The sequence below is a fragment of the Symphalangus syndactylus genome, chromosome 13 (genome assembly GCF_028878055.3).
Source record: "Symphalangus syndactylus isolate Jambi chromosome 13, NHGRI_mSymSyn1-v2.1_pri, whole genome shotgun sequence".
Taxonomy (NCBI): Eukaryota; Metazoa; Chordata; class Mammalia; order Primates; family Hylobatidae; genus Symphalangus; species Symphalangus syndactylus.
Genome location: NC_072435.2, coordinates 107,283,842 through 107,308,278, shown reverse-complemented (window position 1 = coordinate 107,308,278; position 24,437 = coordinate 107,283,842). Strand labels below are relative to the sequence as shown.

At 45.6% G+C, this 24,437-nt stretch overlaps 2 protein-coding genes across 4 annotated transcripts in view; one reads left to right on the top strand and one right to left on the bottom strand.

Annotated features, from left to right (window-relative positions):
• Positions 1–14,684, bottom strand: part of ACAD10 (acyl-CoA dehydrogenase family member 10) — an 84,204-nt gene extending 69,520 nt beyond the window's left edge. The window contains 3 exon segments of the mRNA XM_063614433.1: positions 6,016–6,215; positions 10,683–10,852; positions 14,502–14,684. Coding sequence (XP_063470503.1) covers positions 6,016–6,202 — 187 coding nt within the window. The 5' untranslated portion in view covers positions 6,203–6,215; positions 10,683–10,852; positions 14,502–14,684.
• A 51-nt stretch (positions 14,685–14,735) lies between these two features.
• The window catches only part of BRAP (BRCA1 associated protein), a 44,317-nt gene continuing 34,615 nt past the window's right edge, over positions 14,736–24,437 (top strand). The window contains exons 1-4 of one of the 3 annotated variants that reach the window (XM_055238713.2): positions 14,736–15,047; positions 17,451–17,612; positions 18,917–19,115; positions 21,417–21,606. In XM_055238713.2, the coding sequence (XP_055094688.1) occupies positions 14,966–15,047; positions 17,451–17,612; positions 18,917–19,115; positions 21,417–21,606 (633 nt within the window). In that variant the 5' untranslated portion in view covers positions 14,736–14,965. The other 2 variants (XM_063614467.1, XM_055238714.2) reach the window with 2 other exon arrangements.

Below are 24,437 nucleotides of genomic sequence, written 5' to 3'. Positions count from 1 at the left end.
TTTGCAACCTACTCATCTGACAAAGGGCTAATATCCAGAATCTACAATGAACTCAAACAAATTTACAAGAAAAAAATAACCCCATCAACAAGTGGGCAAAGGATATGAACAGACAATTCTCAAAAGAAGACATTTATGCAGCCAAAAAACACATGAAACAATGCTCATCATCACTGGCCATCAGAGAAATGCAAATCAAAACCACAATGAGATACCATCTCACACCAGTTAGAATGGCGATCATTAAAAAGTCAGGAAACAACAGGTGCTGGAGAGGATGTGGAGAAACAGGAACACTTTTACACTGTTGGTGGGACTGTAAACTAGTTCAATCATTGTGGAAGTCAGTGTGGCGATTCCTCAGGGATCTAGAACTAGAAATACCATTTGACCCAGCCATCCCATTACTGGGTATATACTCAAAGGATTATAAATCCTGCTGCTATAAAGACATATGCACACGTATGTTTATTGTGGCACTATTCACGATAGCAAAGACTTGGAACCAACCCAAATGTCCAACAATGATAGACTGGATTAAGAAAATGTGGCACATATACACCATAAAATACTATGCAGCCATAAAAAATGATGAGTTCACGTCCTTTGTAGGGACATGGATGAAGCTGGAAACCATCATTCTCAGCAAACTATCGCAAGGACAAAAAGCCAAACACCGCATGTTCTCACTCATAGGTGGGAATTGAACAATGAGAACACATGGACACAGGAAGGGGAACATCACACATCGGGGACTGTTGTGGGGTGGGGGACGGGGGAGGGACAGCATTACGAGATATACTTAATGCTAAATGACGAGTTAATGGGTGCAGCACACCAACATTGCACATGTATACATATTTAACAAACCTGCACGTTGTGCACATGTACCCTAAAACTTAAAGTATAATAATAATAAAATTAAAAATAATAATAATAATTAACATAAAAAAAGGTGCAACCTCAGTCGCAATCAGGCAAATGAACATTAAAATAACAGAAAAAAAAAAAGCCAGGCCCAGTGGCTTACGCCCATAATCCCAGCACTTTGGGAGGCCAAGGCGGGTGGACCACGAGGTCAGGAGATTGAGATCACCCTGGCTAACACAGTGAAACCTGTCTCTACTAAAAATACAAAAAATTAGCAGGGCATGGTGGCGGGCGCCTGTAGTCCCAGCTACTTCGGGAGGCTGAGGCAGGAGAATGGTGTGGACCCGGGAGGCGGAGCTTGCAGTGAGCCGAGATAGTATCACTGTACTCCAACCTGGGCAACAGAGAGCGAGACTATGTCTCCAAAAAAAAAAAAAAAAAAGAGACCAACCTGGTCAACATGGCGAAACTCTGTCTCTACTAAAAATACAAAAATTAGCTGAGCATGATGGCACACACCTGTAATACCAGCTTCTTGGGAGGCTGAGGCATGAGAATTGCTTGAACCCGGAGATGGAGGTTGCAGTGAGCCAAGATCACGCCACTGCACTTCAGCCTGGGCAACAGAATGATGCTCTGTCTCAAAAAAAAAAAAAAGGAAAAGAAAAGAGACCACAAAGATGGAATTTTCATCTATCACACTAACAAAAATTTTAAAGTCAAACATTTTGAAGTTTCAAAATCATTATACCCTCTGAATTCAGTTTTTTGTTTTTTTTTTCCAAGACGAAGTCTTGATCTGTCACCCAGGCTGGAGTGCAGTGGTATTATCTTGGCTCACTGCAACCTCTGCCTTCCGAGTTCCAGCGATTCTCCTGCCTCAGCCTCCTGAGCATCTGGGATTACAGGCATGGACCACCATGCCCAACTTTTTTTTTTTTTTTTTGAGACGGAGTCTCATTCTGTCACCCAGGCTGGAGTGCAGTGGTGCCATCTAGGCTCATTGCAAGCTCCGCCTCCTGGGTGCATGCCATTCTCCTGCCTCAGCCTCCCAAGTAGCTGGGACCACAGGCACCTGCCACCACATCCAGCTAATTTTTTGTATTTTTAGTAGAGATGGGGTTTCACCATGTTAGCCAGGATGGTTTCAATCTCCTGACCTCGTGATCCACCCGCCTTGGCCTCCCAAAATGCTGGGATTACAGGTGTGAGCTACTGTGCCTGGCCTAAATTCAATCTTAAAGTGTCTGAGCTTTGGTCTGAAAATGCATTTTTGGAGAAAAATAAAGTAAAATAAAAAATAAAAAACTAAAATGTTTGGGCTATACTTTGAATTCTTTGTTGTGTGTACTAATTTTACAGTAAACTAACAGCTTAAATCAGGCTTTTCTGAAAAGGGCCAGATGGTAAATATTTTAGGCTTTGAAAGCATTGCAGACCCTGTTGAAAATACTCAACTCTGCCAGTACAGGGCAAAAGCAGTCACGGACAATATGTAAACAAATGGGCAAGACGGTTTTCTAAAAAATTTCATTTTTATGGACATTGAAATGTGAATTTCACATAATTTTCACATGTCACAAAATATTATTCTTGTTTTGATATTTTTCAATTACGTATTACAAAACATAAAAGTCATTCTTGGCTGACAGGCCATATAAAAACAGACAGCAGGTGAGGCATAGTAACTCACGCCTGTAATTCCAATGACTCAAGAGGCCAAGGCAGGAGCATCACTTGAGCCCATGAGTTTGACACTAGCTTGAGCAACATGGCAAGACCCCGTCTCTATAAAAAACAAAAATTAGGCATAGTGGCGAACACCTGTAGTCCCAGCTACTTGGGAGCCTGAGGCAGGATTGCTTGAGCCCAGGAGTTTCAGGCTGCAGTGAGCCATGATTGTACCACTGCACTCCAGCCTAGGAAACAGAGTGCAATCCCATCTCAAGAAAAAAAAATAGTACAGTATAGTAATTCTAGTGTGTGTGTATATATATATATATATATATATATATATATATATATATATATTTTTTTTTTTTTTTTTTTGAGACAGAGTCTGCTCTGTCTCCCAAGCTGCAGTGCAATGGTGTGATCTCAGCTCACTGAAACCTCTGTTTCCCAGGTTCAAGTGATTCTCCCTGCTCAGCCTCCAGAGTAGCTGTCATTACAGGTGCCCACCACCATGGCCCGCTTATTTTTGTATTTTTAGTAGAGACAGGGTTTTGCCATGTTGGCCAGGCTGGTCTCAAACTCATGACCTCAAGTGATCCGCCCATCTCGTCCTCCCAAAGTGCTAAGATTACAGGCGTGAGCCACCGCACCTGGCCAATTCTAGTATATTCTTATCAAATGACCCTTGATATGGTTCATTTGAAATAAATAACATTAGAAGTTCCAGTCAAGCAAAAGACAAAGTAGAAGGCATCACTATTTTGTTCACATACCTACCCATCAAACATTTCCTGAATGACTGAGCCAGCCTTCAGAGCTAACAGTGAAGTGAAGAAATCCCAGACCCGGGGTCCTGGAATCCAAGAGCCCCATAGAGGAGACATGAACACATTCCACTGCAAACTAAAATGTCTCGGTGAAGGTGAAACTTACATGGGAATTGGCTATCCAGGAACATTCTGCCCAGGTTGCAAATGAGGTTGGAGATGTCTTGACAGAAGAGGACTCTTGAAGTTAGTAACAACCATGAGATTTACTGAGTATTCAAAAGATTCCAGTCATTGCTGAATAATATCCCCTTAAATTTGCCATTAAAAGCATCAGTAGGATTTGAACAGGCAGAGGAGGCAGGGAGGAAACACAGCCTGCAAAGGCACAAACATGCAAATGTGCCTGGTATGCCTGGGGAGCATCAGGTAGTCCACAGCAGGAAAGCTAGAACTGAGAGGAGCCCTGAATCCCAGGCGAAAGCTTCTAGATTTAATCTAGGGGACCACATGCAGGCATTCAAGGTTTTCAAGCCAGCGATGAAAGGAACAAGATCTATGCTTTATTTTTATTTTATTTATTTATTATTTTGTGACAGGGTCTCATTTTGTCACCCAGGCTGGAGTGCTGTGGTGCAATCTCAGCTCACTGCGGCCTCAATCGCCTGGGCTAAAGAGATCCTCCCAACACAGCCCCTCAAGTAGCTGGGACTACATCCATGCACCACCATGCCCAGGTAAGCTTTTTGTATTTTTCATAGAGATGAGGTTTCACCAGGTTGGCCAGGATGGTCTTGAACTCCTGTGCTCAAGCGATCTGCCCACCTCGGCCTCCTAAAGTGCTGAGATTACAGGTGTGAGCCGCTAAGCGCAGAAGCAAGATCTACGTTTTAGAAAGGTAATTCTGGAGCTGGGAGATTTTGTAAAATCCAGAGAGCCAGAGGCAGGGGAAGAGTTAGGAGGCTGATGACATCATTTGGGTGACAGAAGGCAAGGGTGTAGGCATTGGGAATGGAGAGAAGTGAATTGGTTCTTTAGATATTCTGGAGAAAGTGAAGAAACTTTCTGTCCAGTGATCTCTATGTTCTTCCCCGCTGCCTTTTGTTTTTAGACAGGTTCTCTAAAAAAGCCTGCTGTGCCAGTCTGGGGTGCAGTGGTGCAATCCTAGCTCAAGATGGGGTCTCATTGTGTTGCTTGCTCAGGCTTAGTCTTTATGTTCTTTGTAAAAGAGTAGATTCAGCTGTCTGCAGAGCAAGAATATTTGGGGGTGGTAAGGAGCAGAGGGAGTGGACAGTCTGGAACAGCCCCTGAGGTAAGCATGACAGAGATACGAGTGAAGGAACAGAGAGATACGAGTGAAGGAACAGAGAGGCTCAGGCGTAGCACCAATGGCCCAACTAAGGCTGGAGCTCAGAAACTAGCTTGTGCAGCCAGTTTGCACGGCTGAGTAATTTGGTCAGCAGTGCTGGAAAGCCTAGACATGCAGGCATAGAAAACCTGTGCCTGGGTTGATTTAGGATGGAGAACTGGCCAACCAGCCACCACAGAAGGTCAAAAGGAGAGGGATGGCTGTCTGGCCCTTTGTCCTTCCTGCTGGCTGGCATGAGAATATGATAGCAGGAGGTGACACGGCCAAGACAGACCACAAGGTAAGAGTGGAAATGAAAAGTCACAGCAGAGCAACATGCTAGAAAGAGTCGGAGTCCCTGATACCACAGAGTCACATCACACAGTGTCCCAGACCACATACCTGGGCTTTTATGTGCAAGAGAAAGAAACTTCTAGCTTGTTTCAGTCACTGTTTTGTTAGGTTTTCTACTGCTTGAAGCCCAAACAACTCGAACTAATAAAAGCTGAACTGAGTAGAAAAGAAGTAAAACCAGAGAGGGGATGGTAAAGAGAAGACCAGAGACCAGAGGGCTGACCCTTACCCTGTCAGTCCAGAAGCAGGTTTACAGGGAGTGGGGTAGAAGGGAGGAAGGCTGTAATCAAAAGGGGAATTTCAGCATTCTAGATTTCAGAAGTAGAACAGTTCCCAAGAAAAAGTGGTTAAATTCTTTGGGTTTTTTGTTTGTTTTTGAGTAAGGGTCTTGCTCTGTTACCCAGGCTGGAGTGCAGTGGCATGATCACGTCTGACTACAGCCTCAACCACCTGGATTCATGTGATCCTCCCACCTCAGCCTCCTGAGTAGGTAGAACTACAGGTGCCTGTCATCATGCCCAGATAATTTTTAAATTTCTGCAGATACAGGGTCTCATTATGTTGCTCAGGCTGGTCTTGAACTCCTGGGCTCAAACGACCCTTCCACCTCGGCCTCCCAAAGTGCTGAGATTACAGGCTTCAGCCACTGCGCCCTGCCTTGGTGGTTAAATTCTAATCACAGTATTCATGGCAGCTCATCGATTGAGAATTTAGGATGCACTGAGCAATCACTGTGCTAAGCAAGTGCTTCCCACGGATAACTCTCTGCCAAATCCCAAGGAGGAAGGCACTACCATTAGCTCACTTAATGATGAGGAGATTTGGAGAAGCTGAACCATGTGCCGAAGACACTCAGCCCCCTAGTGGTGCTTGGAATTCGAGCCAGAGCATGGCCTGCTGGGACACACTGCTGCCCAAGTGTTCCCCTCTGCCTTCCCGATCACCCTCCATTCTCCCACCGCCACCCTAGTCCCCCAAAGTGAAACAGAATCAATAGCTCACCTGCAGCGACTCTCCCTGGAGAAGGAATGAGAACTCCACCCATGTCGAAAATCACCGCTTTGTAGGTGCTGCCTCCAAGGTGTGTCCATCGGTGGGACCCCTGGTGCCTGCGCTGGTTGTGTTTTAGGAAGGCTGTCCTCCACACCCACTGGAGACAGGGGGACTGGAAACAGCTCCTTACACACATGGTGAGGCCGAGGCTATGTGGGAAGAAGGCACAGGGCGTGACTTACCTGCACTGCCTCCCACCCAGGCCTCCATCCTGGAGCTCAGAGGGGCCAGCCAGACATCTCTAACCCATCTCCAACAGGCACTTCAAATCACACCCACAACTGACCTCAGTGTCTCCTCCCTCCCTGGCTACTTAGTCAAGGGCTCCATCGCCCACTCGGCTGCCCAAGCTAGAAAGCTGGGACTCGCCTATGACTTCCCGCAATTTCTACCTCACCTCGCCCTATCTAGTTCCATGCTGTCAAGTCTTTCTCCTGAAAATCTCATCTACCTCTTTGCATTCTCACTGCCACCATCATGCCCATGGATCTTAACTGGCACCCTTGCCTCTTCTCAGACCTCTCTCCAATTCTTTCTTCACCCTCCAGTCAGAGTATTCTTTGAAAATTGTAAATCTGGGCCAGATGTGGTGGCTCACGCCTGTAATCCCACCACTTTGGGAGGCCAAGGCGGATGGATCACCTAAAGTTGGGAGTTCGAGACCAGCCTGACCAACGTGGAGAAACCCCATCTCTACTAAAAATACAAAATTAGCTGGGCGTGGTGGCACATGCCTGTAATCCCAGCTACTCGGGAGGCTGAGGCAGGAGAATCGCTTGAACCCAAGAGGTGGAGGTTGCAGTGAGCCAAGATCGTGCCATTGCACTCCAGCCTGGGCAACAAGAGCAAAACTCCATCTCAAAAAACAAACAACACCTTCAACGGCTCCCCATTGCCCTTAAAATAAACTCTCAATTCCTAAATTTGGCTTAAAAGATCTACTCCCGTCAGGCGCGGTGGCACACGCCTGTAATCTCAACACTTAGGGAGGCTGAGATGGGCAGAACACCTGAGGTCAGGAGTTGGAGACCAGCCTGGCCAACATGGCGAAACCCCATCTCTACTCAAAAACACAAAAATAGGCATGATGTTGGGTGCCTGTAATCCAGCTACTTGGGAGGCTGAGGTAGGAGAATTGCTTGAACCTGGGAAGCAGAGGTTGCAGTGAGCCAAGATTGTGCCACTGCATTCCAGCCTGGGTGACAAAGTCAGAGTCTGTCTCAAAAAAAAAAAAAAAAAAATCTCATTCCTTTCTACAGCAACTCCCCATTTTTTCACCTCAACCTGGGATGATCTGGACATACACATCTACATGCAGTTTCCTCAAACGGATGTTCTCCTCCTCTGCAATGCTCTGTTCTACCTGTTGCCTGGCTAATTCCAAACAGTCCATTGGGTTGTAGTTTACCAGTCACTGTCTTCATGAAGCCTCTTGGGGATACCAGAAAAGACTCATTAGGAGTCTCTCCTGTGCTCCTAAGATGTCCTGTACTTGCCTCCTCCTAGCACTTACGATGACACCCTCACACCACAAAACACCATCATTTCCACTTACAGATCACTGCAGCTGCCTGGTAACTGTTCCTCAAACTTACTTTCAAAAGGTTCAGAAAAAAAAAAAGACACACACAACACACATACATGCACACGTATACAGATGCATACCTATATACACTCGTGTATAGAGAAAACCAAACATGGCCAGACATTAATAGTGAGTCTAGATGAAAGGTATAATGGGAGATCATTGTATAACTCCTTTCGACTTTTCTATAAGCTTGAAATAAAAAGATGCAGAAAAAAAAATAATGAAGGCAAATTCTATTTTCTTCATGAAAATCTTTAAGCTTTTTATGTGATTTCTACAGTTAAAAAGCTTACTAAAAATCAGGAGAGTGCAAAACAGGTGGGTAAGACAGCATCTGAGTTTACAGGAGTCACTTCAGTGGGGCCAAAAGGACTCCAAAACTATATAGTTTGAGCATCCCAAATCCAAATATCTGACATCTGAAATGCTCCAAAATCAGAAACTCTTTTTTTTTTTTTTTTTGAGAGAGAGAGAGTCTTACTCTGTTGCCCAGGCTGGAGTGTAGTGGCACGAATTTGGCTCACTGCTACCTCTGCCTCCCGGGTTCAAGTGATTCTCCTGCCTCAGCCTCCCAAGTAGCAGGTACTACAGGTGGGCACCACCATACCTGGCTAATTTTTGTATTTTTAGTAGAGATGGGGTTTCGCCACGTTGGTCAGGTTGGTATCAAACTCCTGACCTCAGGTGATTCACCTACCTCGGCCTCCCAAAGTGCTGGAATTAAAGGCATGAGTCACTGCACCCGTCTAGGACTCAAAAAACTGTACAGGTTGAGCATCCCTAATCCGAATATCCGATACCTGAAATGATCCAAAATCCAAAACTTTTTGCGCCCCCACATGATGCCACAGTGAAAAATTCCACACGTAAGTACTTAACACAAACTTTGTTTCATGCACAAAATTATTTAAAATATTGTATAAAATTACCATCAGGCTATGTGTATAAGATATATATGAAACATAAGTGAATTTCATGTTTAGCCTTGGGTCCCAACCCCAAGATATCTCATTATATATATGCAGATATACCAAAATCCAAAATCTGAACTACTTCTGGTTCCAAACATTTGGGATAAGGGATATTCAACCTCTATAAGCACCTAGAGAAAGGACTCTTAAGTGGTAAATCTTGAATATAATGTGTTTCTCATGTATAGTCAGCCTCTGTATTTGTGAGTTCCACATCTGCAGATTCGGCCAACTACAATAGAAAATATTCGAAGTAAGGCCGGGTGCAGTGGCTCACGCCTGTAATCCCAGCACTTTGGGAGGCTGAGGTGGGCAGATCATGAGGTCAGGAGATTGAGACCATCCTGGCTAACACGGTGAAACCCCGTCTCTACTAAAAATACAAAAAATTAGCCGAGCGTGGTGGAGGGCACCTGTAGTCCCAGCTACTCGGGAGGCTGAGGCAGGAGAATGGTGTGAACCCGGGAGGCGGAGCTTGCAGTGAGCCGAGATGGTGCCACTGCACTCCAGCCTGGGCAACAGAGCGAGACTCCATCTCAAAAAAAAAAAAAAAAAAAAGAAAAGAAAATATTTGAAGTGAAACAAAACAAAACAAACACACACAGTAAGGGCACAGTGACTGACGCCTGTAATCCCAGAACTTTGGGATGCCAATGTAGGCGGATCAACTGAGGTCGAGAGTTCGAGACCAACCTGGTCTCTACGGGGTTGTGAAACCCCGTCTCTACTAAAAATACAGAAAAAAAATTAGCCAGGCGTGGTGGCGCACGCCTGTAATCCCAGATACTCGGGAGGCTGGGACACGAGAACCACTTGAACCGGGGAAGTGGAGTGGACCAAGCTTGCAGTGAACCAAGGTTGTGCCACTGCACTCCACATTCCAGCCGGGGTTACAGAGCGAGACTCCATCTCAAAAACAAACAAACAAAAACCAATAAAAATAACAACACAACAATAAAAAATGCAAACAAAAAATACAGGTTAACAACTATTTATTTACACAGTACTTACACTGTTTTAGGTATACATACATATATGCATGTATATATATTTATCTATTTTGATATGGATATGATTTGATACATATATATTAAATATATATATATTTTGATATGGAGTCTCCCTCTGTCACCAGGCTGGAGTGCGGTGGCATGATCGGAGCTCACTGCAACCTCCACCTCCTGGGTTGAAGTGATTCTCCTGTCTCAGCCTCCCAAGTAGCTGGGATTACAGATACGTGCCACCATGCCTGGCTAATTTTTGTATTTTTAGTGGAGACAGGATTTCACCGTGTTGGCCAGAATGGTCTCAATCTCTTGACCTCATGATCCACCCACCTCGGCCTCCCTAAGTGCTGGGATTACAGGTGTGAGCCATCGTGCCCAGCCAGGGGATTACTTAACTCATATCCTGCTTGCCCTGAGAATACTGCACTGGCAGCGAGCTGCACTTTTTTTGCTTTTTTGTTTTTGTTTTGAGATGGAGTCTTGCTCTGTTGCCCAGGCTGGAGTGCAATGGTATGATCTTGGTTCACTGGAACCGCCTCCTGGGTTCAAGCTATTCTCTTGCCTCAGCCTCCTGAGTAGCTGAGACTACAGGCGCTCACCACCACATTCAGCTAATTTTTTGTATTTTTATAGTAGAGACGGGCGTTCACCATGTTGGCCAGGCTGGTCTCGAACTCCTGACCTCAAGTGATCCACCAGCCTCGGCCTCCAAAGGTGCCAGGATTGCAGGCGTGAGCCACCACACCCAGTCAAGTACTTTTTTTTCTAAACGGGAAATGGGTTAAAGCATATAGGAGGGTGTGCATAGGTTATAAACAAATGCTACACCATTGTATATCAGGAACTTGAGCATCCACAGATTTTGGCATCTGCAGAGGGTCCTGCACCTATCTGCTGAGGATACCACCATGCAACGACGGTAACTGGAAATTTGCTGAATTTGGGGGCAATATTTGAAACTAAAAATGTCAAGTTTCATTTGCATTTTCAGTTTTACTTATGTTCCTATGCCAAGGCCAATGTTTATAATAGAAAGAGAAATTTACTTACACACTTGTATATTTTGCGTGAGGGCTTAGTAGAGATGAAAAATGCTTTTGGGGGGGGCCGGGCGCAGTGGCTCACGCCTGTAAATCCAGCACTTTGGGAGGCCGAGGCAGGCGGACACGAGGTCAGAAGATCAAGACCATCCTGGCTAACATGGTGAAACCGCGTCTCTACTAAAAATACAAAAAAATTAGCCGGGCGTGGTGGCAGGCGCCTGTAGTCCCAGCTACTCAGGATGCTGAGGCAGGAGAATAGTGTGAACCCGGGAGGCGGAGCTTGCAGTGAGCCAAGATTGCGCCACTGCACGCCAGGCTGGGTGACAGAGTGAGATTCCGTCTCAAAAAAAAAAAAGAAAAAAGAAAAATGCCTTTGGGGCCTGAAGGGGCAACTTTAATCCTTATGGAGGACACTGTCCTCCACATAGTCTCACTAATGGACATGTGGGCAATGCTCCCACAAGCAGACTGCTTACTCCTTCAACTACAAACAACTGTTCTGCTCTAGCCACTTCCCAAGGCAGGAAATGCTGTCATTTCTCATACCTCTAGGCCTTGGTACCTGCTGTGCTCACTGACTGGAACACCTTTCCCTGGTTTATCTGTTAGGTGAATTTCCATTCGCTTTGACATCACAACCTCAGTTTTAGCTCCTCTGGGGAGCCTTTTCGTTTCTTTTTCCAGGTAGAGTGTGGGACTTCTTTTTTTCACTCCTGTTGCCTCTTCTCCCTATCTTTGGCAGAGCACTTACCCCATTACACAGCAACTGTTTTCATTTTGAGATGGGAGTCTTGCTCTGACGCCCAGGCTGGAGGGCAGTGGGGCAATCTTGGCTCACTGAAGCCTCTGCTTCCCAGGTTCAAGCAATTCTCCTGCCTCAGCCTCCCGTGTAGCTGGGACTACAGGTGCCTGCCACCATGCCCAGCTAATTTTTTGTATTTTTAGTAGAGACAGGGTTTCACCGTGTTAGCCAGGATGGTCTCGATCTGCTGACCTCGTGATCTGCCTGCCTTGGCCTCCCAAAGTGCTGGGATTACGAGGTTTTGTATTTTTTTTAGTAGAGTCGGGATTTCACCATGTTGGCCAGGCTGGTCTCGAAACCCTGACCTCAACTGATCCTCCCATCTCAGCCTCCCAAAGTGCTGGGATTACAGGCAAGAGCCACTGTGCCTGGCCTGTTTTCACGTCTACGTGTTTCTGAATTCATAAGCTCCTTAAGACAAGGACTATCTTATTCATCTTAGTATACATACATCCCCTGGGACTTAGTACAGGTTTTAGACACATAGCTGGTGCTCCATGAGTTGGAAGGATGCATAAACTGGAAATATCGGAAAACAGGGAAAAGCTGGGGACAGGTTTAATCTTTGGCAGCCACAAAGAGCTGTAACATTCCCAACCTGCCCAACTCTGGCTAACAGTTCTAGTTCTCTGTTACTGGTATCTACCATAAAGATTTGTCAGGCTGGGCGCAGTGGCTCACGTCTGTAATCCCAGCACTTTGGGAGACTGAGGAGGGCAGATCACCTAAATTCAGGAGTTCGAGACCAGCCTGACCAACATGGCGAAACCCCATCTCTACTAAAAATACAAAAATTAGGCGGGCGTGGTGGCAGGTGCCTGTAATCCCAACTACTTGGGAGGCTGAGGCAGGATAATTGCTTGAACCTGGGAGGTGGAAGTTGCAGTGAGCAAGATCCTGCCACTGCACCCCAGCCTGGGCAACAGAGTGAGACTCTGTCTCAAAAAAAAAAAAAAAAAAAAAAAAAAGATTTATCTTCTTCCTGACACTCAAAACGGGATTAGCATAATGCAGACTTGCTACCTAAATGATGCTCTCATAAATATGCACACACAGTGTGTGTTGTTATACATTAAGAAGATGCTTGGGGCCAGGTGCGGTGGCTTACGCCTGTAATCCCAGCACTTTGGGAGGCTGAAGCTGGTGGATCACAAGGGCAGGAGTTTGAGACAAGCCTGACCAACATGGCAAAACCCTATCTCCAAAACAAAATACAAAAATCAGCTGGGTGCAGTGCTGCGCACCTGTAGTCCCAGCAACTTGAGAGACTGAGGCAGGAAGCTTGAATCCAGGAAGCCGAGGTTGCATTGAGCCGAGATCGCACCACTGCACTCCAGCCTGGGCGACAGAGTGAGACTCCGTCTCAAAATACAAAAAAAAAAAAAAAAAAAAAAGATGGTTTGTTTGGTAAAGAGATAAAAGAGTGTTAGTTCTGGATTCAGATTGCCTGGATTTCAATTCCAGCTCTGCCACTACTACCTGTGAAATCCTGAGCCAGTTACTCTTCCTCTGAGCCTCAGGTTACTCCTCTGTAGAATAGGGACACAGTACCAGTTTCATAAAGTTGTTGTGACCATTGCATGAGACAAGGTATATGAAACACTCAAATTAGTACCTGGCACACGTTGAAATGTTATTTACTACAGTAATATACTAAAAAAGTTCACAAGAGGTCTCATAGGTTTTATGCATATAGTATGTGTGTATGGTTTATGCACTTTCACATAACCCTGTGATTCTTCAACAGGGTTTTTTAACCCCAAGGAGACATCTGGCAAGGTCCAGAGACATTATTCGTTGTCACCACCTGGGGAGAGGTGCCACTGACATCTAGTGGGTCACGCCAGGGATGTTTCTAAACACTCTACAATGCTCAGTACACCCCACCCCCTTGCCAAAAACAAGAAAGAATAATCAGGACCCAAAATGTTAATAGTGCAGAGTTGAGAAACCCTGATTTAAACAGGGTACGTGGAAACGTATTTCATAGGATGTAGTCACAAGATCTATATACTCATATATCTTGTGGTCATGTTATATAGTCCACATACACACACATCTAGAATGTACTATGTCCACATACACACACATCTAGAATGTACTATGTACTTACATATGTATCATTATACAATGTACCTAGAGTAGCATCCTGTCATGTATGTGTCCCATATGCATTGATTGTGTCAGTATCTACATACAAAAGCCAGTCTGACATACTGGAAAGAATGCTGAGCCTCAGAAAAGCTAATGTTATCTACATATACATAATTCCATTTCATCCTCACTACTGCATGAGGATATGGTATCATGCCAACTTTATGCAATGACTATACTAGTTCAAGACTGCACAACTGCTGATGTAGGTCAACCTCATAGTAAGGACAAGAACTGTGTTTATCTTATATGCCAACGTATCTGAAGCATCCCAAGGGTGTCTAGACTCTCAGAAACATTTGTGAAGTGACAGGGTGGGGAGGAGGACCCAGGTCTAACTGCAGCACTGTGTTCGTAACCAGCAGATCACCATCTTTTCTTTTCTTTTTTTTTGAGAAGGAGTTTCGCTCTTGTTGCCCAGGCGGGAGTACAGTAGCACTATCTCGGCTCACTGCAACCTCCGCCTCCCGGGTTCAAGCGATTCTCCTGTCTCAGCCTCCTAAGTAGCTTGGACTACAGACGCTCGCCACCAAGCCTGGCTAATTTTTTGTATTTTTAGTAGAGACGAGGTTTCACCGTGTTGGCCAAATTGGTCTCGAACTCCTGACCTGAGGTGATTCGCCCGCCTAAGCCTCTGGGCTGGGATTACAGGCGTGAGCCACCGCGCCCAACCATATTGCTATCCGAACAGCGATCGAGTCTCCACTCTCTACGGCCCCTTAGAAGCAACTTCACCTCTTTGAGCCTCGTTGTACCTATCTGTAAAGTGGGACAGAAACAAAACCATCCATACTAGGGTTAGAGACAGGAGTAAAACACAACAAAAGGGGCAAAGTTCTGCATAGCAGATAGCTCGGACAATTCGGAGACCTCGCGGAGCCAGGGATCCCGCGCCGTCAGCCGAGGTGGATTAGGACAAGGCCTCTGGGGAAGGCAGAGGTTAACTCGCGGCTGTGCGAAAACCTGCAGTTCAGCCTAAGTGTGGGATCCCAGCGCTAGCAATCGCCACGACGTCCTTCCGCTCCGACATCCTTCCGCTCCGACCTCCTCGAAATCGCGTCCGGAAGGGCAGTGGCTGACCCCATGTCACGCCGCCCAATCGCTGTGCGCGGTCGTGCGCGCATGCGTAAACCGCAGGTCAGCGACGGCGGCCGGGAGGCGGAAGTGGAGGTTGTTGTGGCTCCGAGGGCTGTTTGAGGAGCTGTTGCTGCTGAGGCGGCGGCGACTGAGTTGAGGCGGTGGCGGCGCTGCCGGCCCCGGGCCGCTCGGCCTCTCGGCTCGCCTTCCAGCCTCGCCTGAGCCCGCCGGGGCCCGCGCCGGCCAGCGCCTGCCCTATGAGTGTGTCACTCGTTGTCATCCGATTGGAGCTCGCGGAACACTCGCCTGTCCCCGCCGGCTTCGGCTTCAGCGCCGCGGGTGAGTCCCGCGGCCTCGCCGCATTCCCTGTAGCCGGGTCTGGGCCCGGAGGGCTTCCCCTCCCAAAGCACTGGTCCGGGAAAAGCCCGCGGCGAGGGCTCTTGCCTCAGGAAGACACGGAGAGGTGATCGGGATCCCTCTGTTTCCCATCCACCCTTGAGAGGCCTTCCCGTATGTTATCTCAGGGAAGCCCTGCCCCGAACCTCCCTCCCTGTGCAGTCTGAGGGCATTTAGTTTATACCTGGCGCGTCTCCCTCTCGAGAGAGTCGAGTGGTGTGTTTGTCTCACTTGCTTTCCTATGGGCTTCGTAAAGGCAAGGACTGGGTCCCCAGCAACGCTGGACGGTCCCTGGGTTAATTAAATTGTTCCCTTTTGGAAGGATATCCATTGAGGTGCCCCCTAACCATAGTCATAACTAAAATTTGGATAATTCCTATATCCCAGCACTGTACTAAACGCCTTTTGTGTATTGTATTCTTTAATTATCTTTGCAACAGCCCTAAGAGGCAGATGGGTGTGGCATGTGCCTCTTACACATTGGGAAACTGAAGCTTAGTGATTAATTGATTTGCCTAAGGTTATCTGTAATGGGTGAAACTGGGATTCTAACTCAGTGAGCTGGACTTGAGTCTGAGCTTTTTACACCAGTAACACAAGTAAGGATGCTCTTTAGTGGGGAATGCAGCTCTGGCTCTGTTCCTTGGTCCTCAGATAATTAACTAATAATAACATTCATTCAAGAAATACTTGGCCGGGCGCGGTGGCTCACCCCTGTAATCCTAACACTTTGGGAGGCCGAGGCGGGCGGATCGCCTGAGGTTGGGAGTTCGAGACCAGCCTGGCCAACATGGTGAAACCCTGTCTGTACTAAAAATACAAAAATTAGCTGGGCGTGGTGACAGGTGCCTGTAATCCCAGCTACTGGGGAGGCTGAGGCAGGAGAATCGCTTGAACCTGGGAGGTGGAGGTTGTGGTGAGCCAAGATTGTGGCACTGTACTCCAGCCTGGGCGACAAGAGATAAAGTCCATTTCAAAAAAAAAAAAAAAAACTTATGCTCATATCTGCTGGAGCTTTCCTTGTGTGCTGAATCAGACAGAGTCTCTGTTTTAATGGCACCAGCAGTTTTGTGGAGGAAACAGATGAATTAAATAAGTGCAGAATATGTGTAGAATTACAACTGTGGTAAGTGCTGTGAAGGAAAGGAGAAACAATTTGGGAAACTATTACAAGAAGATGTGTTGGGTTTGGAGAGAGGGATGGGGGCAGGTAGGGATGGTGTCATTGGAAACTTACTGAGGATGTGACCTTTGGAGCTGCAAGATTGAATATGATTTTATAGCTTATGAGCACCTTTCCAAAGGCTAAAAGTGGCTTCTGAGTTCTGAAAGTCAGCTAAATTGATATTAGCGCATATAGACATCTGCATGGGTCAGTCATGTAGTCATTTATTCATCAAACATTTAGAGAGCTTCCGCTATGTCTATGTGCTCGGCACTGTGGTATAAGTGCTGGGAATACAGTGGTGGGCAAAACAGGCCTTGTCCCTGCCCCGACAGAGCATATATTAGGGATATTTCAGTTAAGTCTCCAAATTCTGTTTTCCTTTTCATGTGTTTCATTGATTTAAGACAGTAATCACAGATGTTCATGGCTTGGTTCATGGCATGAGCATAAGCCAGGATGTTTAAGACTACCCCTACAAGTTTTTGAAATTTTGTTTTTTTAATGGACTTGATATCTTCATTTTGGACTGAACACAATTTCATTTTATCAGGTGTCACTAAAATGTTAGCTCATCTGGGCATGATCACTGTTGAACCTTCTCTAAGGCTCCCCATTTGGCGATTTGCTTTAAAGTGCATGATTTCGGGCTAGGCGCAGTGGCTCACACCTGTAATTCCAGCACTTTGGGAGGTCAAGGCGGGTAGATCACTTTGAGGCCAGGAGTTTGAGACCAGCCTGTCCAACATGGTGAAGCCCCATCTCTACTGAAAGTACAAAAATTAGCTGGGCGTGGTGGCGTGTGCCTGTAATCCCAGCTACTCGGAGGCTGGGGCAGGAGAATCACTTGAACCAGGGTGGTGGAGGTTGCAGTGAGCCAAGATCACACCACTGCACTCCAGCCTGGGTGACAGAGTGAGACTGTGTCTCAAAAAATAAAAATAAAGTGCATGATTTCAGTAGAACAGCCCTGCATTTCTGAGTATGTTGTCCTGGCTGCTTATTGACTCTTTGCTGGGTACTGCAGTGGTCCCAGAGGTGAGTGAGATGGATACTACAAAGGCTTCTTATCATCTTGGCAGAAGGCAGGAGAAAGAAAAGGAAAACCTAATGGTGGAGGAATAGAGAACAGAGAGGAGCTTGTTTTATTACCTTGTATTAATCATTCATGTGTTCTTTAGCCGGGGAAATGTCTGATGAGGAGATAAAAAAGACGACACTAGCTTCAGCTGTAGCCTGTTTAGAAGGGAAGTCACCAGGAGAGAAAGTAGCGATTATACATCAGCATCTCGGCCGTCGAGAAATGACAGATGTGATCATTGAGACCATGAAGTCTAACTCAGGTATGCTTTCTAAAACCCTGGACTCTCTTTTGTTATGTGAACCCTGGTTGCTTGTTTTATACACGGTGTTTGATGAGCCTACGATTTCAACATCTAGCATACTTTTATCTTTCACTGCCTGTGTGCTTTATATGACACTGTTAAGCCACATGTTAGTGTTTCCAAATATTTCTTCCAAATTAATCTTAACAGTTGGGGTTGACAATTCAGTTGAGTGGCAGGGGGGACTTTTTTTTTTTGAGGCAGGGTCTCTGTTGCCCAGGCTAGAGTGCAGTGGTGCAATGTCGGGTCATTACAACCTCGGCCTCCTGGGCTGAAGCAGTCTTCCCGCCTCAGCCTCCCAAGTAGCTGGGATTACAGATGCCCTCTACCACGCCTGGGTAATTTTTGTATTTTTAGTAGAGACAAGGTTTCTCCATGTTAGCCAGGCTGGTCTCGTACTCCTGGTCTCAAGTGATCCACCTGCCTCGGCCTCCCAAAGTGCTGGAATTACAGGTGTGAGCCACCACACCCGGCTGTCAGGGAGAATTTCTTACCACCTAGTTCAGTGGCAGATCATTAATGTGTCTAAATAAGCATGTTGTGCCTTCCCCTGCTCTGCCAGCTCATTGCTCATTTCTTTCTTTCTTTTTTTTTTTTGAGACAGAGTCTCACTTTGTCGCCAGGTGGGAGTGCAGTGGCGCGATCTCGGCTTACTGCAACCTCCACCACCCAGTTTCAAGCAATTCTCCTTCCTCTGTCAGCCTCCCAAGTAGCTGGGACTACAGGTGCACGCTACCACACCCAGCTAATTTTTGTATTTTTAGTAGAGACAGGGTTTCACCATGTGAGCCAGGATGGTCTCAGCCTCTTGACCTCCCAAAGTGCTGAGATTACAGGCATGAGCCACTGCACCCTGCCAGCCAGCTCATTTCATCTGCGGAAGTGGATGTGTAGATAGTACTACATCTCCAACATGGAGGTGGTCAGAACTGGTAGGTTTGGATTTCAAACTTTGTAGCCCTGAATGTTTGTCCCAGTTAGGATTTCGTGATACAAGATACCTGCTTGCATTATGGTATTGCCAAATGTAATAGCCATCCTTAAGTTTCTGAGGATGTTAATGAGATTTTTATGGAGCAAAGAGAGCTTTAAAGTATGATGCTCTCATAAACTCAGCTGTTCTACAAATAATAGCTGTTGATGCATTACATTATAATTACTCTATCAAAGTTTATTCCTCTGACTTGAAATTTTAATCTAGTTCGAATCCTTCAGCATATGTCCTATCCATTTATAATCTGCTATTTTTTAATTGGTGAAAGATGACCTAAAAACTACAGTGGAAGAAAGGAAGTCTTCAGAAGCCTCCCCCACTGCGCAAAGAAGTAAAGATCACAGTAAGGAATGCATAAACGCTGCCCCAGATTCTCCATCCAAACAGCTTCCAGACCAGATTTCATTCTTCAGTGGAAATCCATCAGTTGAAATAGTTCATGGTATTATGCACCTATATAAGACAAAGTAAGAAAACCATCTTTTCTTGGGGGTTAGTCAATTTTCTTTTTTTCTTTTTTTTTTTTTTTTTTTTTTGCTTTCCTTTAGCGTAGTCTCTTGCCCTGAAGGAAAGTGGGTATTTTAAACTTCAAAATAATAATACTTTTGTCTGTTGTATGTTAGAGAATTCTCAGATGTTTTACATTTGATTAATCTTGTGGATTGGGTCAAAGCTTTTCCTTATAAAAGAAATGCCTGTAAATACACTTAAGAGAATCTATGGGAAAAATGTTTTCTTTTTTTTTTTTTTTTTTTTTGAAGCGGAGTTTCGCTCTCATTGCCCAGGCTGGAGTGCAATGGCGCAATCTCAGATCACTGCATCCTCTGCCTCCTGGGTTCAAGTGATTCTCCTTCCTCAGCCTCCCAAGTAGCTGGGATTACAGGCTCCCGCCACCACACCTAGCTAATTTTTTGCATTTTTAGTGGAGATGGGGTTTCACCATGTTGGCCAGGCTGGTCTTGAACTCCGACCTCAGGTTATCTGCCCGCCTCAGCCTCCCAAAGTGCTGGGATTACAGGCGTGAGCCACTGTGCCCTGCCAGGAAAATGTTTTCTTAGCAGATAGGCATGGAAGGTGATGGGGAATTGAAAGGACAAAGAAAATGATCCACAGCATCTTTGTAGTCTCGTGTCCCTACCAAATCTTTACTGAAGAGGCTGCTAAGAAGTCAGTTAACTCATTACAATTTTATTACCTCTTTTTTACCATTTTCTGTGGTTCAAACAAAGCTTGCTGGAGCCCCAAGGAAAGGAAGCATTTGGCTAGCTAATCCACAAGCCCAGCCACTACCTTCTTGGGTAATGGTAGCTGATACCTTAAGGCCGTTCTTGTGCTAACTCATTTGCCAGATCCCTACTGGGAAAACAGTGACTATTCAGGTAGCCATTTTGTTTTTTGTTTTGTTTTGTTTTGAGACAGGGTCTCACTCCATCACTCAGGCTGGAGTGCAGTGGTGCAATCCTCACTCACTGCAACCTCCCCTCCCGGGTTCAAGCAATTCTCCTACCTCAGAGTAGCTGGGACCACAGGTGCACACCACCACGCCCAGTTAAATTTTTTTTTTTTTGGTAGAGATGGGGTTTCATCATGTTGGCCAGGCTGGTCTCGAACTCCTGACCTCAAGTGATCAGCCCACCTCAGCCTCCCAAAGTGCTGGGATTACAGGTGTGAGTCACTGCACCTGGCACAGGTAGCCATTCTGGATCACAACTGTCAAGTGAGTTTGCAGCATTTCAAAAAACAAATTGCATTGTGGGAGGATTTTCTTTCCTCTCTATTCCAGCCATCTCAACTTGGTAACACTTCCTGTAATCCTCAGTTACATCCTTATGGTTTAGAATTCTCTCTTGCCGGGCGTGGTGGCTCACGCTTGTAATCCCAGCACTTTGGGAGGCCGAGGCAGGGGGATCACGAGGTCAGGAGTTCGAAACCAGCCTGGCCAACATGGTGAAACCCCATCTCTACTAAAAATACAAAAATTAGCCCGGCGTGGTGGTGCGCGTCCGTAATCCCAGCTACTTAGGAGGCTGAGGCAGGAGAATTGCTTGAACCCAGGAGGCAGAGGTTGCAGTGAGCCGAGACCGTGCAGCAAGACTGTCTGAAAGAAAAAAAAGAAAGAGAAGTCTCTGATATTTAGAGCTGTTTTTTTAGGCCTTTTAAGAGAGGTCCATAGCCAGAGTTGTGCTTTTAAGTTAACCAGTGACAAATTTTTATTTATTTATTTATTTTTTTGAGATGGAGTCTTGCTCTGTGGCCCAGGCTGGAGTGCAATGGCGTGATCTTGGCTCACTGCAAGCTCTGCCTCCTGGGTTCACACCATTCTCCTGCCTCAGCCTCCCAAGTAGCTGGGACTACAAGCACCTGCCACCATGCCCGGCTAATTTCTTTTGTATTTTTAGTAGAGATGGGGTTTCACTGTGTTAGCCAGGATGGTCTCGATCTCCTGACCTCATGATCTGCCCGCCTCGGCCTCCCAAAGTGCTGAGATTACAAGCATGAGCTACTGTGCCTGGCCACCAGTGACAGATTATTATTCAAACATTGATGAGAGTAAAACACTGCAAATTTGCCGAATGCAGATTTATAACCGTAATAAACGTTGAACGGAAGATTAAAAAGTCTAATGGGGGGTATAATACAGAACAATTCATTAATGAAATACTACAATTTTTATTTTTTCCTGTTTTCTTGGACATAAAAGTCGTCTAATATTGTTTAAACTAACCATACCTCATCTATTCAAGACACTCTAATTATTGTTTTGTTAGTAAGATGACCTCCTTAAAAGAAGATGTGCAGCGCAGTGCCATGCTGTGTATTCTCACAGTCCCTGCTGCAATGACCAGTCATGACCTTATGAAGTTTGTTGCCCCATTTAACGAAGTAATTGAACAAATGAAAATCATCAGAGATTCTACTCCTAACCAATATATGGTGCTGATAAAGTTTAGTGCACAGGTAAAAGTTATTAAAGTTATTAAAAATCTCTTTGCCACAAAAACTGTTATTGAAACTGTATGATAGTAGCTGTATGTGATTTACAACATTTTGCACTTAAGATTCTTGATATGTCTTCTAAGATATAATTGTAATTCTAGATGTATTTCTAAATTCATTAGCAGAAATACAATTATAACATACACACATTTTTTTTTTTTCAGTAGAGATGAGATCTTGCTGTGTTTTCCAGGCTACTCTTGGCCTCAAGCAATCCTCCTGCCTTGGCCTCCCAAAGTGCTGGGATTACAGATGCTCTGAGCCACTGCACCTGGCCTCATGCCCGTGATTTTTTATAGATCAGATTGGGTATGAAGTTTAGGGTTTTGCAAGGAGGTAGAGGTTGCAGAAAGCTGACATCACACCACTGCACTCCAGCCTGGGTGACAAGAGTGAGAATCCGTCTCCAAAAAAAAAAAAAAAAAAAAAAACAAGAAACTAGTTTCTTTTTTTTTTTTGAGACGGATTCTCACTCTGTCACCCAGTCTGGAGTGCAGTGGTGTGGTATCGGCTCACTGCAACCTCCGCCTCCTGGGTTCAAGCGATTTTCCTGCCTCAGCCTCCTGAGTAGACTACAGGCATGCACCACCATGCCTGGCTAATTTTTGTATTTTTAGTGCAGATGGAGTTTCACCATGTTGGCCAGTCTGGTCTCGAACTCCTGACCTTGTGATCCACTTGCCTCAGCCTCCCAAAGTGCTGGGATTACAGGCATGAGCCATCATGCCCGGCCTGTTTGTTTTTTTAAACAGGCAGTAACTATTCCAGAAAAGCAGTAGTTCCCAAACTTTTTGAAGTTAACACCATCTTATTATTTTTCCATTACCCCCACTTCTTTCATTCTTTCTCTTTTTTTGAGATGGTTTCACTCTTGTTGCCCAGGCTGGAGTGCAATGGCGCGATCTCAGCTCACAGCAACCTCCGCCTCCCAGGTTCAAGCCATTCTGCCTCAGCCTCCGGAGTAGCTGGGATTATAGGCTTGCACCACCATGCCCGGCTAATTTTGTATTTTCAGTAGAGGCGGGGTTTCTCCATGTTGGTCAGGCTGGTCTCGAACTCTGGACCTCAGGTGATCTGCCCGCCCCGGCCTCCCAAAGTGCTGGGATTGCAGGCATGAGCCACTGCGCCTGGCCTCATTCTCTTTTTAATGGTGGAAGAGTGTACCTGTTCTGTGAGCCGCAGAGAGAAGCTTTAGTGTGGAGTTCTGTCTACAAGAGAGTACACAGTTACTATGTTTTATGTTTACAAAGTACCCCATCATTTAGGGAGACATTTAAAATGTTTCAATTAGCCTTTGGATTTAAAGTTTACAAGTTGACATTAAGAACAGAAAAGCACTTGAATAGCTCCTTTCACTGTCCATCAGAGAGCCTTCCAAGGGTACCAAGAAGCTTTGCAAACCATGGGAAAATCGTGCCTTAAGCCATTTCAGTCTGGTAGCACATGTAATAATAAGGATAACGATGATAATATCCAACGTTTATTGATGGCTTCTGTATCACTGTGCCAAGTGTTCAATACGCTTTGTCTCATTTAATCCTCACTACAATCCCTTGCGGAAAATGTATTGTTATCTTTGTTTTACAGATGAGGAGGGTGACTGCAGAAGGAGATAAGTGGTTTGCCCAGGGTTACATAGCTAGACATAAATGACAAGCAAGAGTGGCATCCTCACTTTCAATTCCAGGGACACACTCCTCTCCTAGTAGGAGTGGGATGAAGGTGTGGGGAAGGGAGGCGGTTGTTTGTGAGACATTCTATGACAGCAGTATTGTTATAGTTTCTACTTAACAACTAGGGCAATAAGCAAGTAACAAAGGGAAAGACCCAGAAATAGATGGGGAAAAAATGTTTAAGAACACTTAGGCTTTTAAAATAGTCTGAAGTCTTATAAACCCACCACACTCACCTGTTTAATAAACCCATACAATTCCCTATAACAAGTACTTCCCTTTGTAATGTGCAGGTAATATTGTGGATATTTACTGTGAATGAATTTTCCTTGTACATCTGCACTATCTTTCCCCTTGTGTCTTTTGATCAAGTGAGGGTTGCTCAAGTTGACATGTTTTTCTGAGACTGTGAAGCAGGTTGCTGCATGTTCTTCCCCATGGGGCTAGAACCCTTTATCTTGGTATCATGAGTTGTATTATTTATTGCTAACTCTGGGTCTTAGGGGCTGATCCCTATCATCCTATCAGGGATTTTCTAAGACCTAATAATACCCTCTTGGTGTAAGACTGGAAGTTAAACTAATATCGGCTGTAGTGAGAATAATAGGCTCAGTAGCTACCAACCATGAAGCACTTACTAGAGACCGGACCCTGTGCCAAGTGCTTTCCATGCATTGTCTCCTTGAATCCTCTCAATGATGCCATGTTGGCCAGGTGCAGTGGCTCATGCCTTTAATCCCAGCACTTTGGGAGGCCGAGGTGGATGGAACACTTGAGGGCAGTGGTTTGAGACCAGCCTGGCCAACATGGCAAAAGCCCATGTCTACTAAAAATACAAAACTTAGCTGGATGTAGTGGCGCACGCCTGTAATCCCAGCCACTTGGGAGGCTGAGGCAAGAGAAACGATTGAACCTGGGATGTGGAGATTGCAGTGAGTCAAGATCACACCACTGCACTCCAGCCTGGGCAACAGAGCGAGACTCTGTCTCAAAAAAAAAAAAAAAAATGCCATGTATTTTACAGTTGAGGAAACAGGCACAGATATGGCACTTGCCCGCAGCTAAATAGCTAGTAGGTGACAGAGTTAGGGTTCAAACCTAGGCAGCCTGACTCCATAG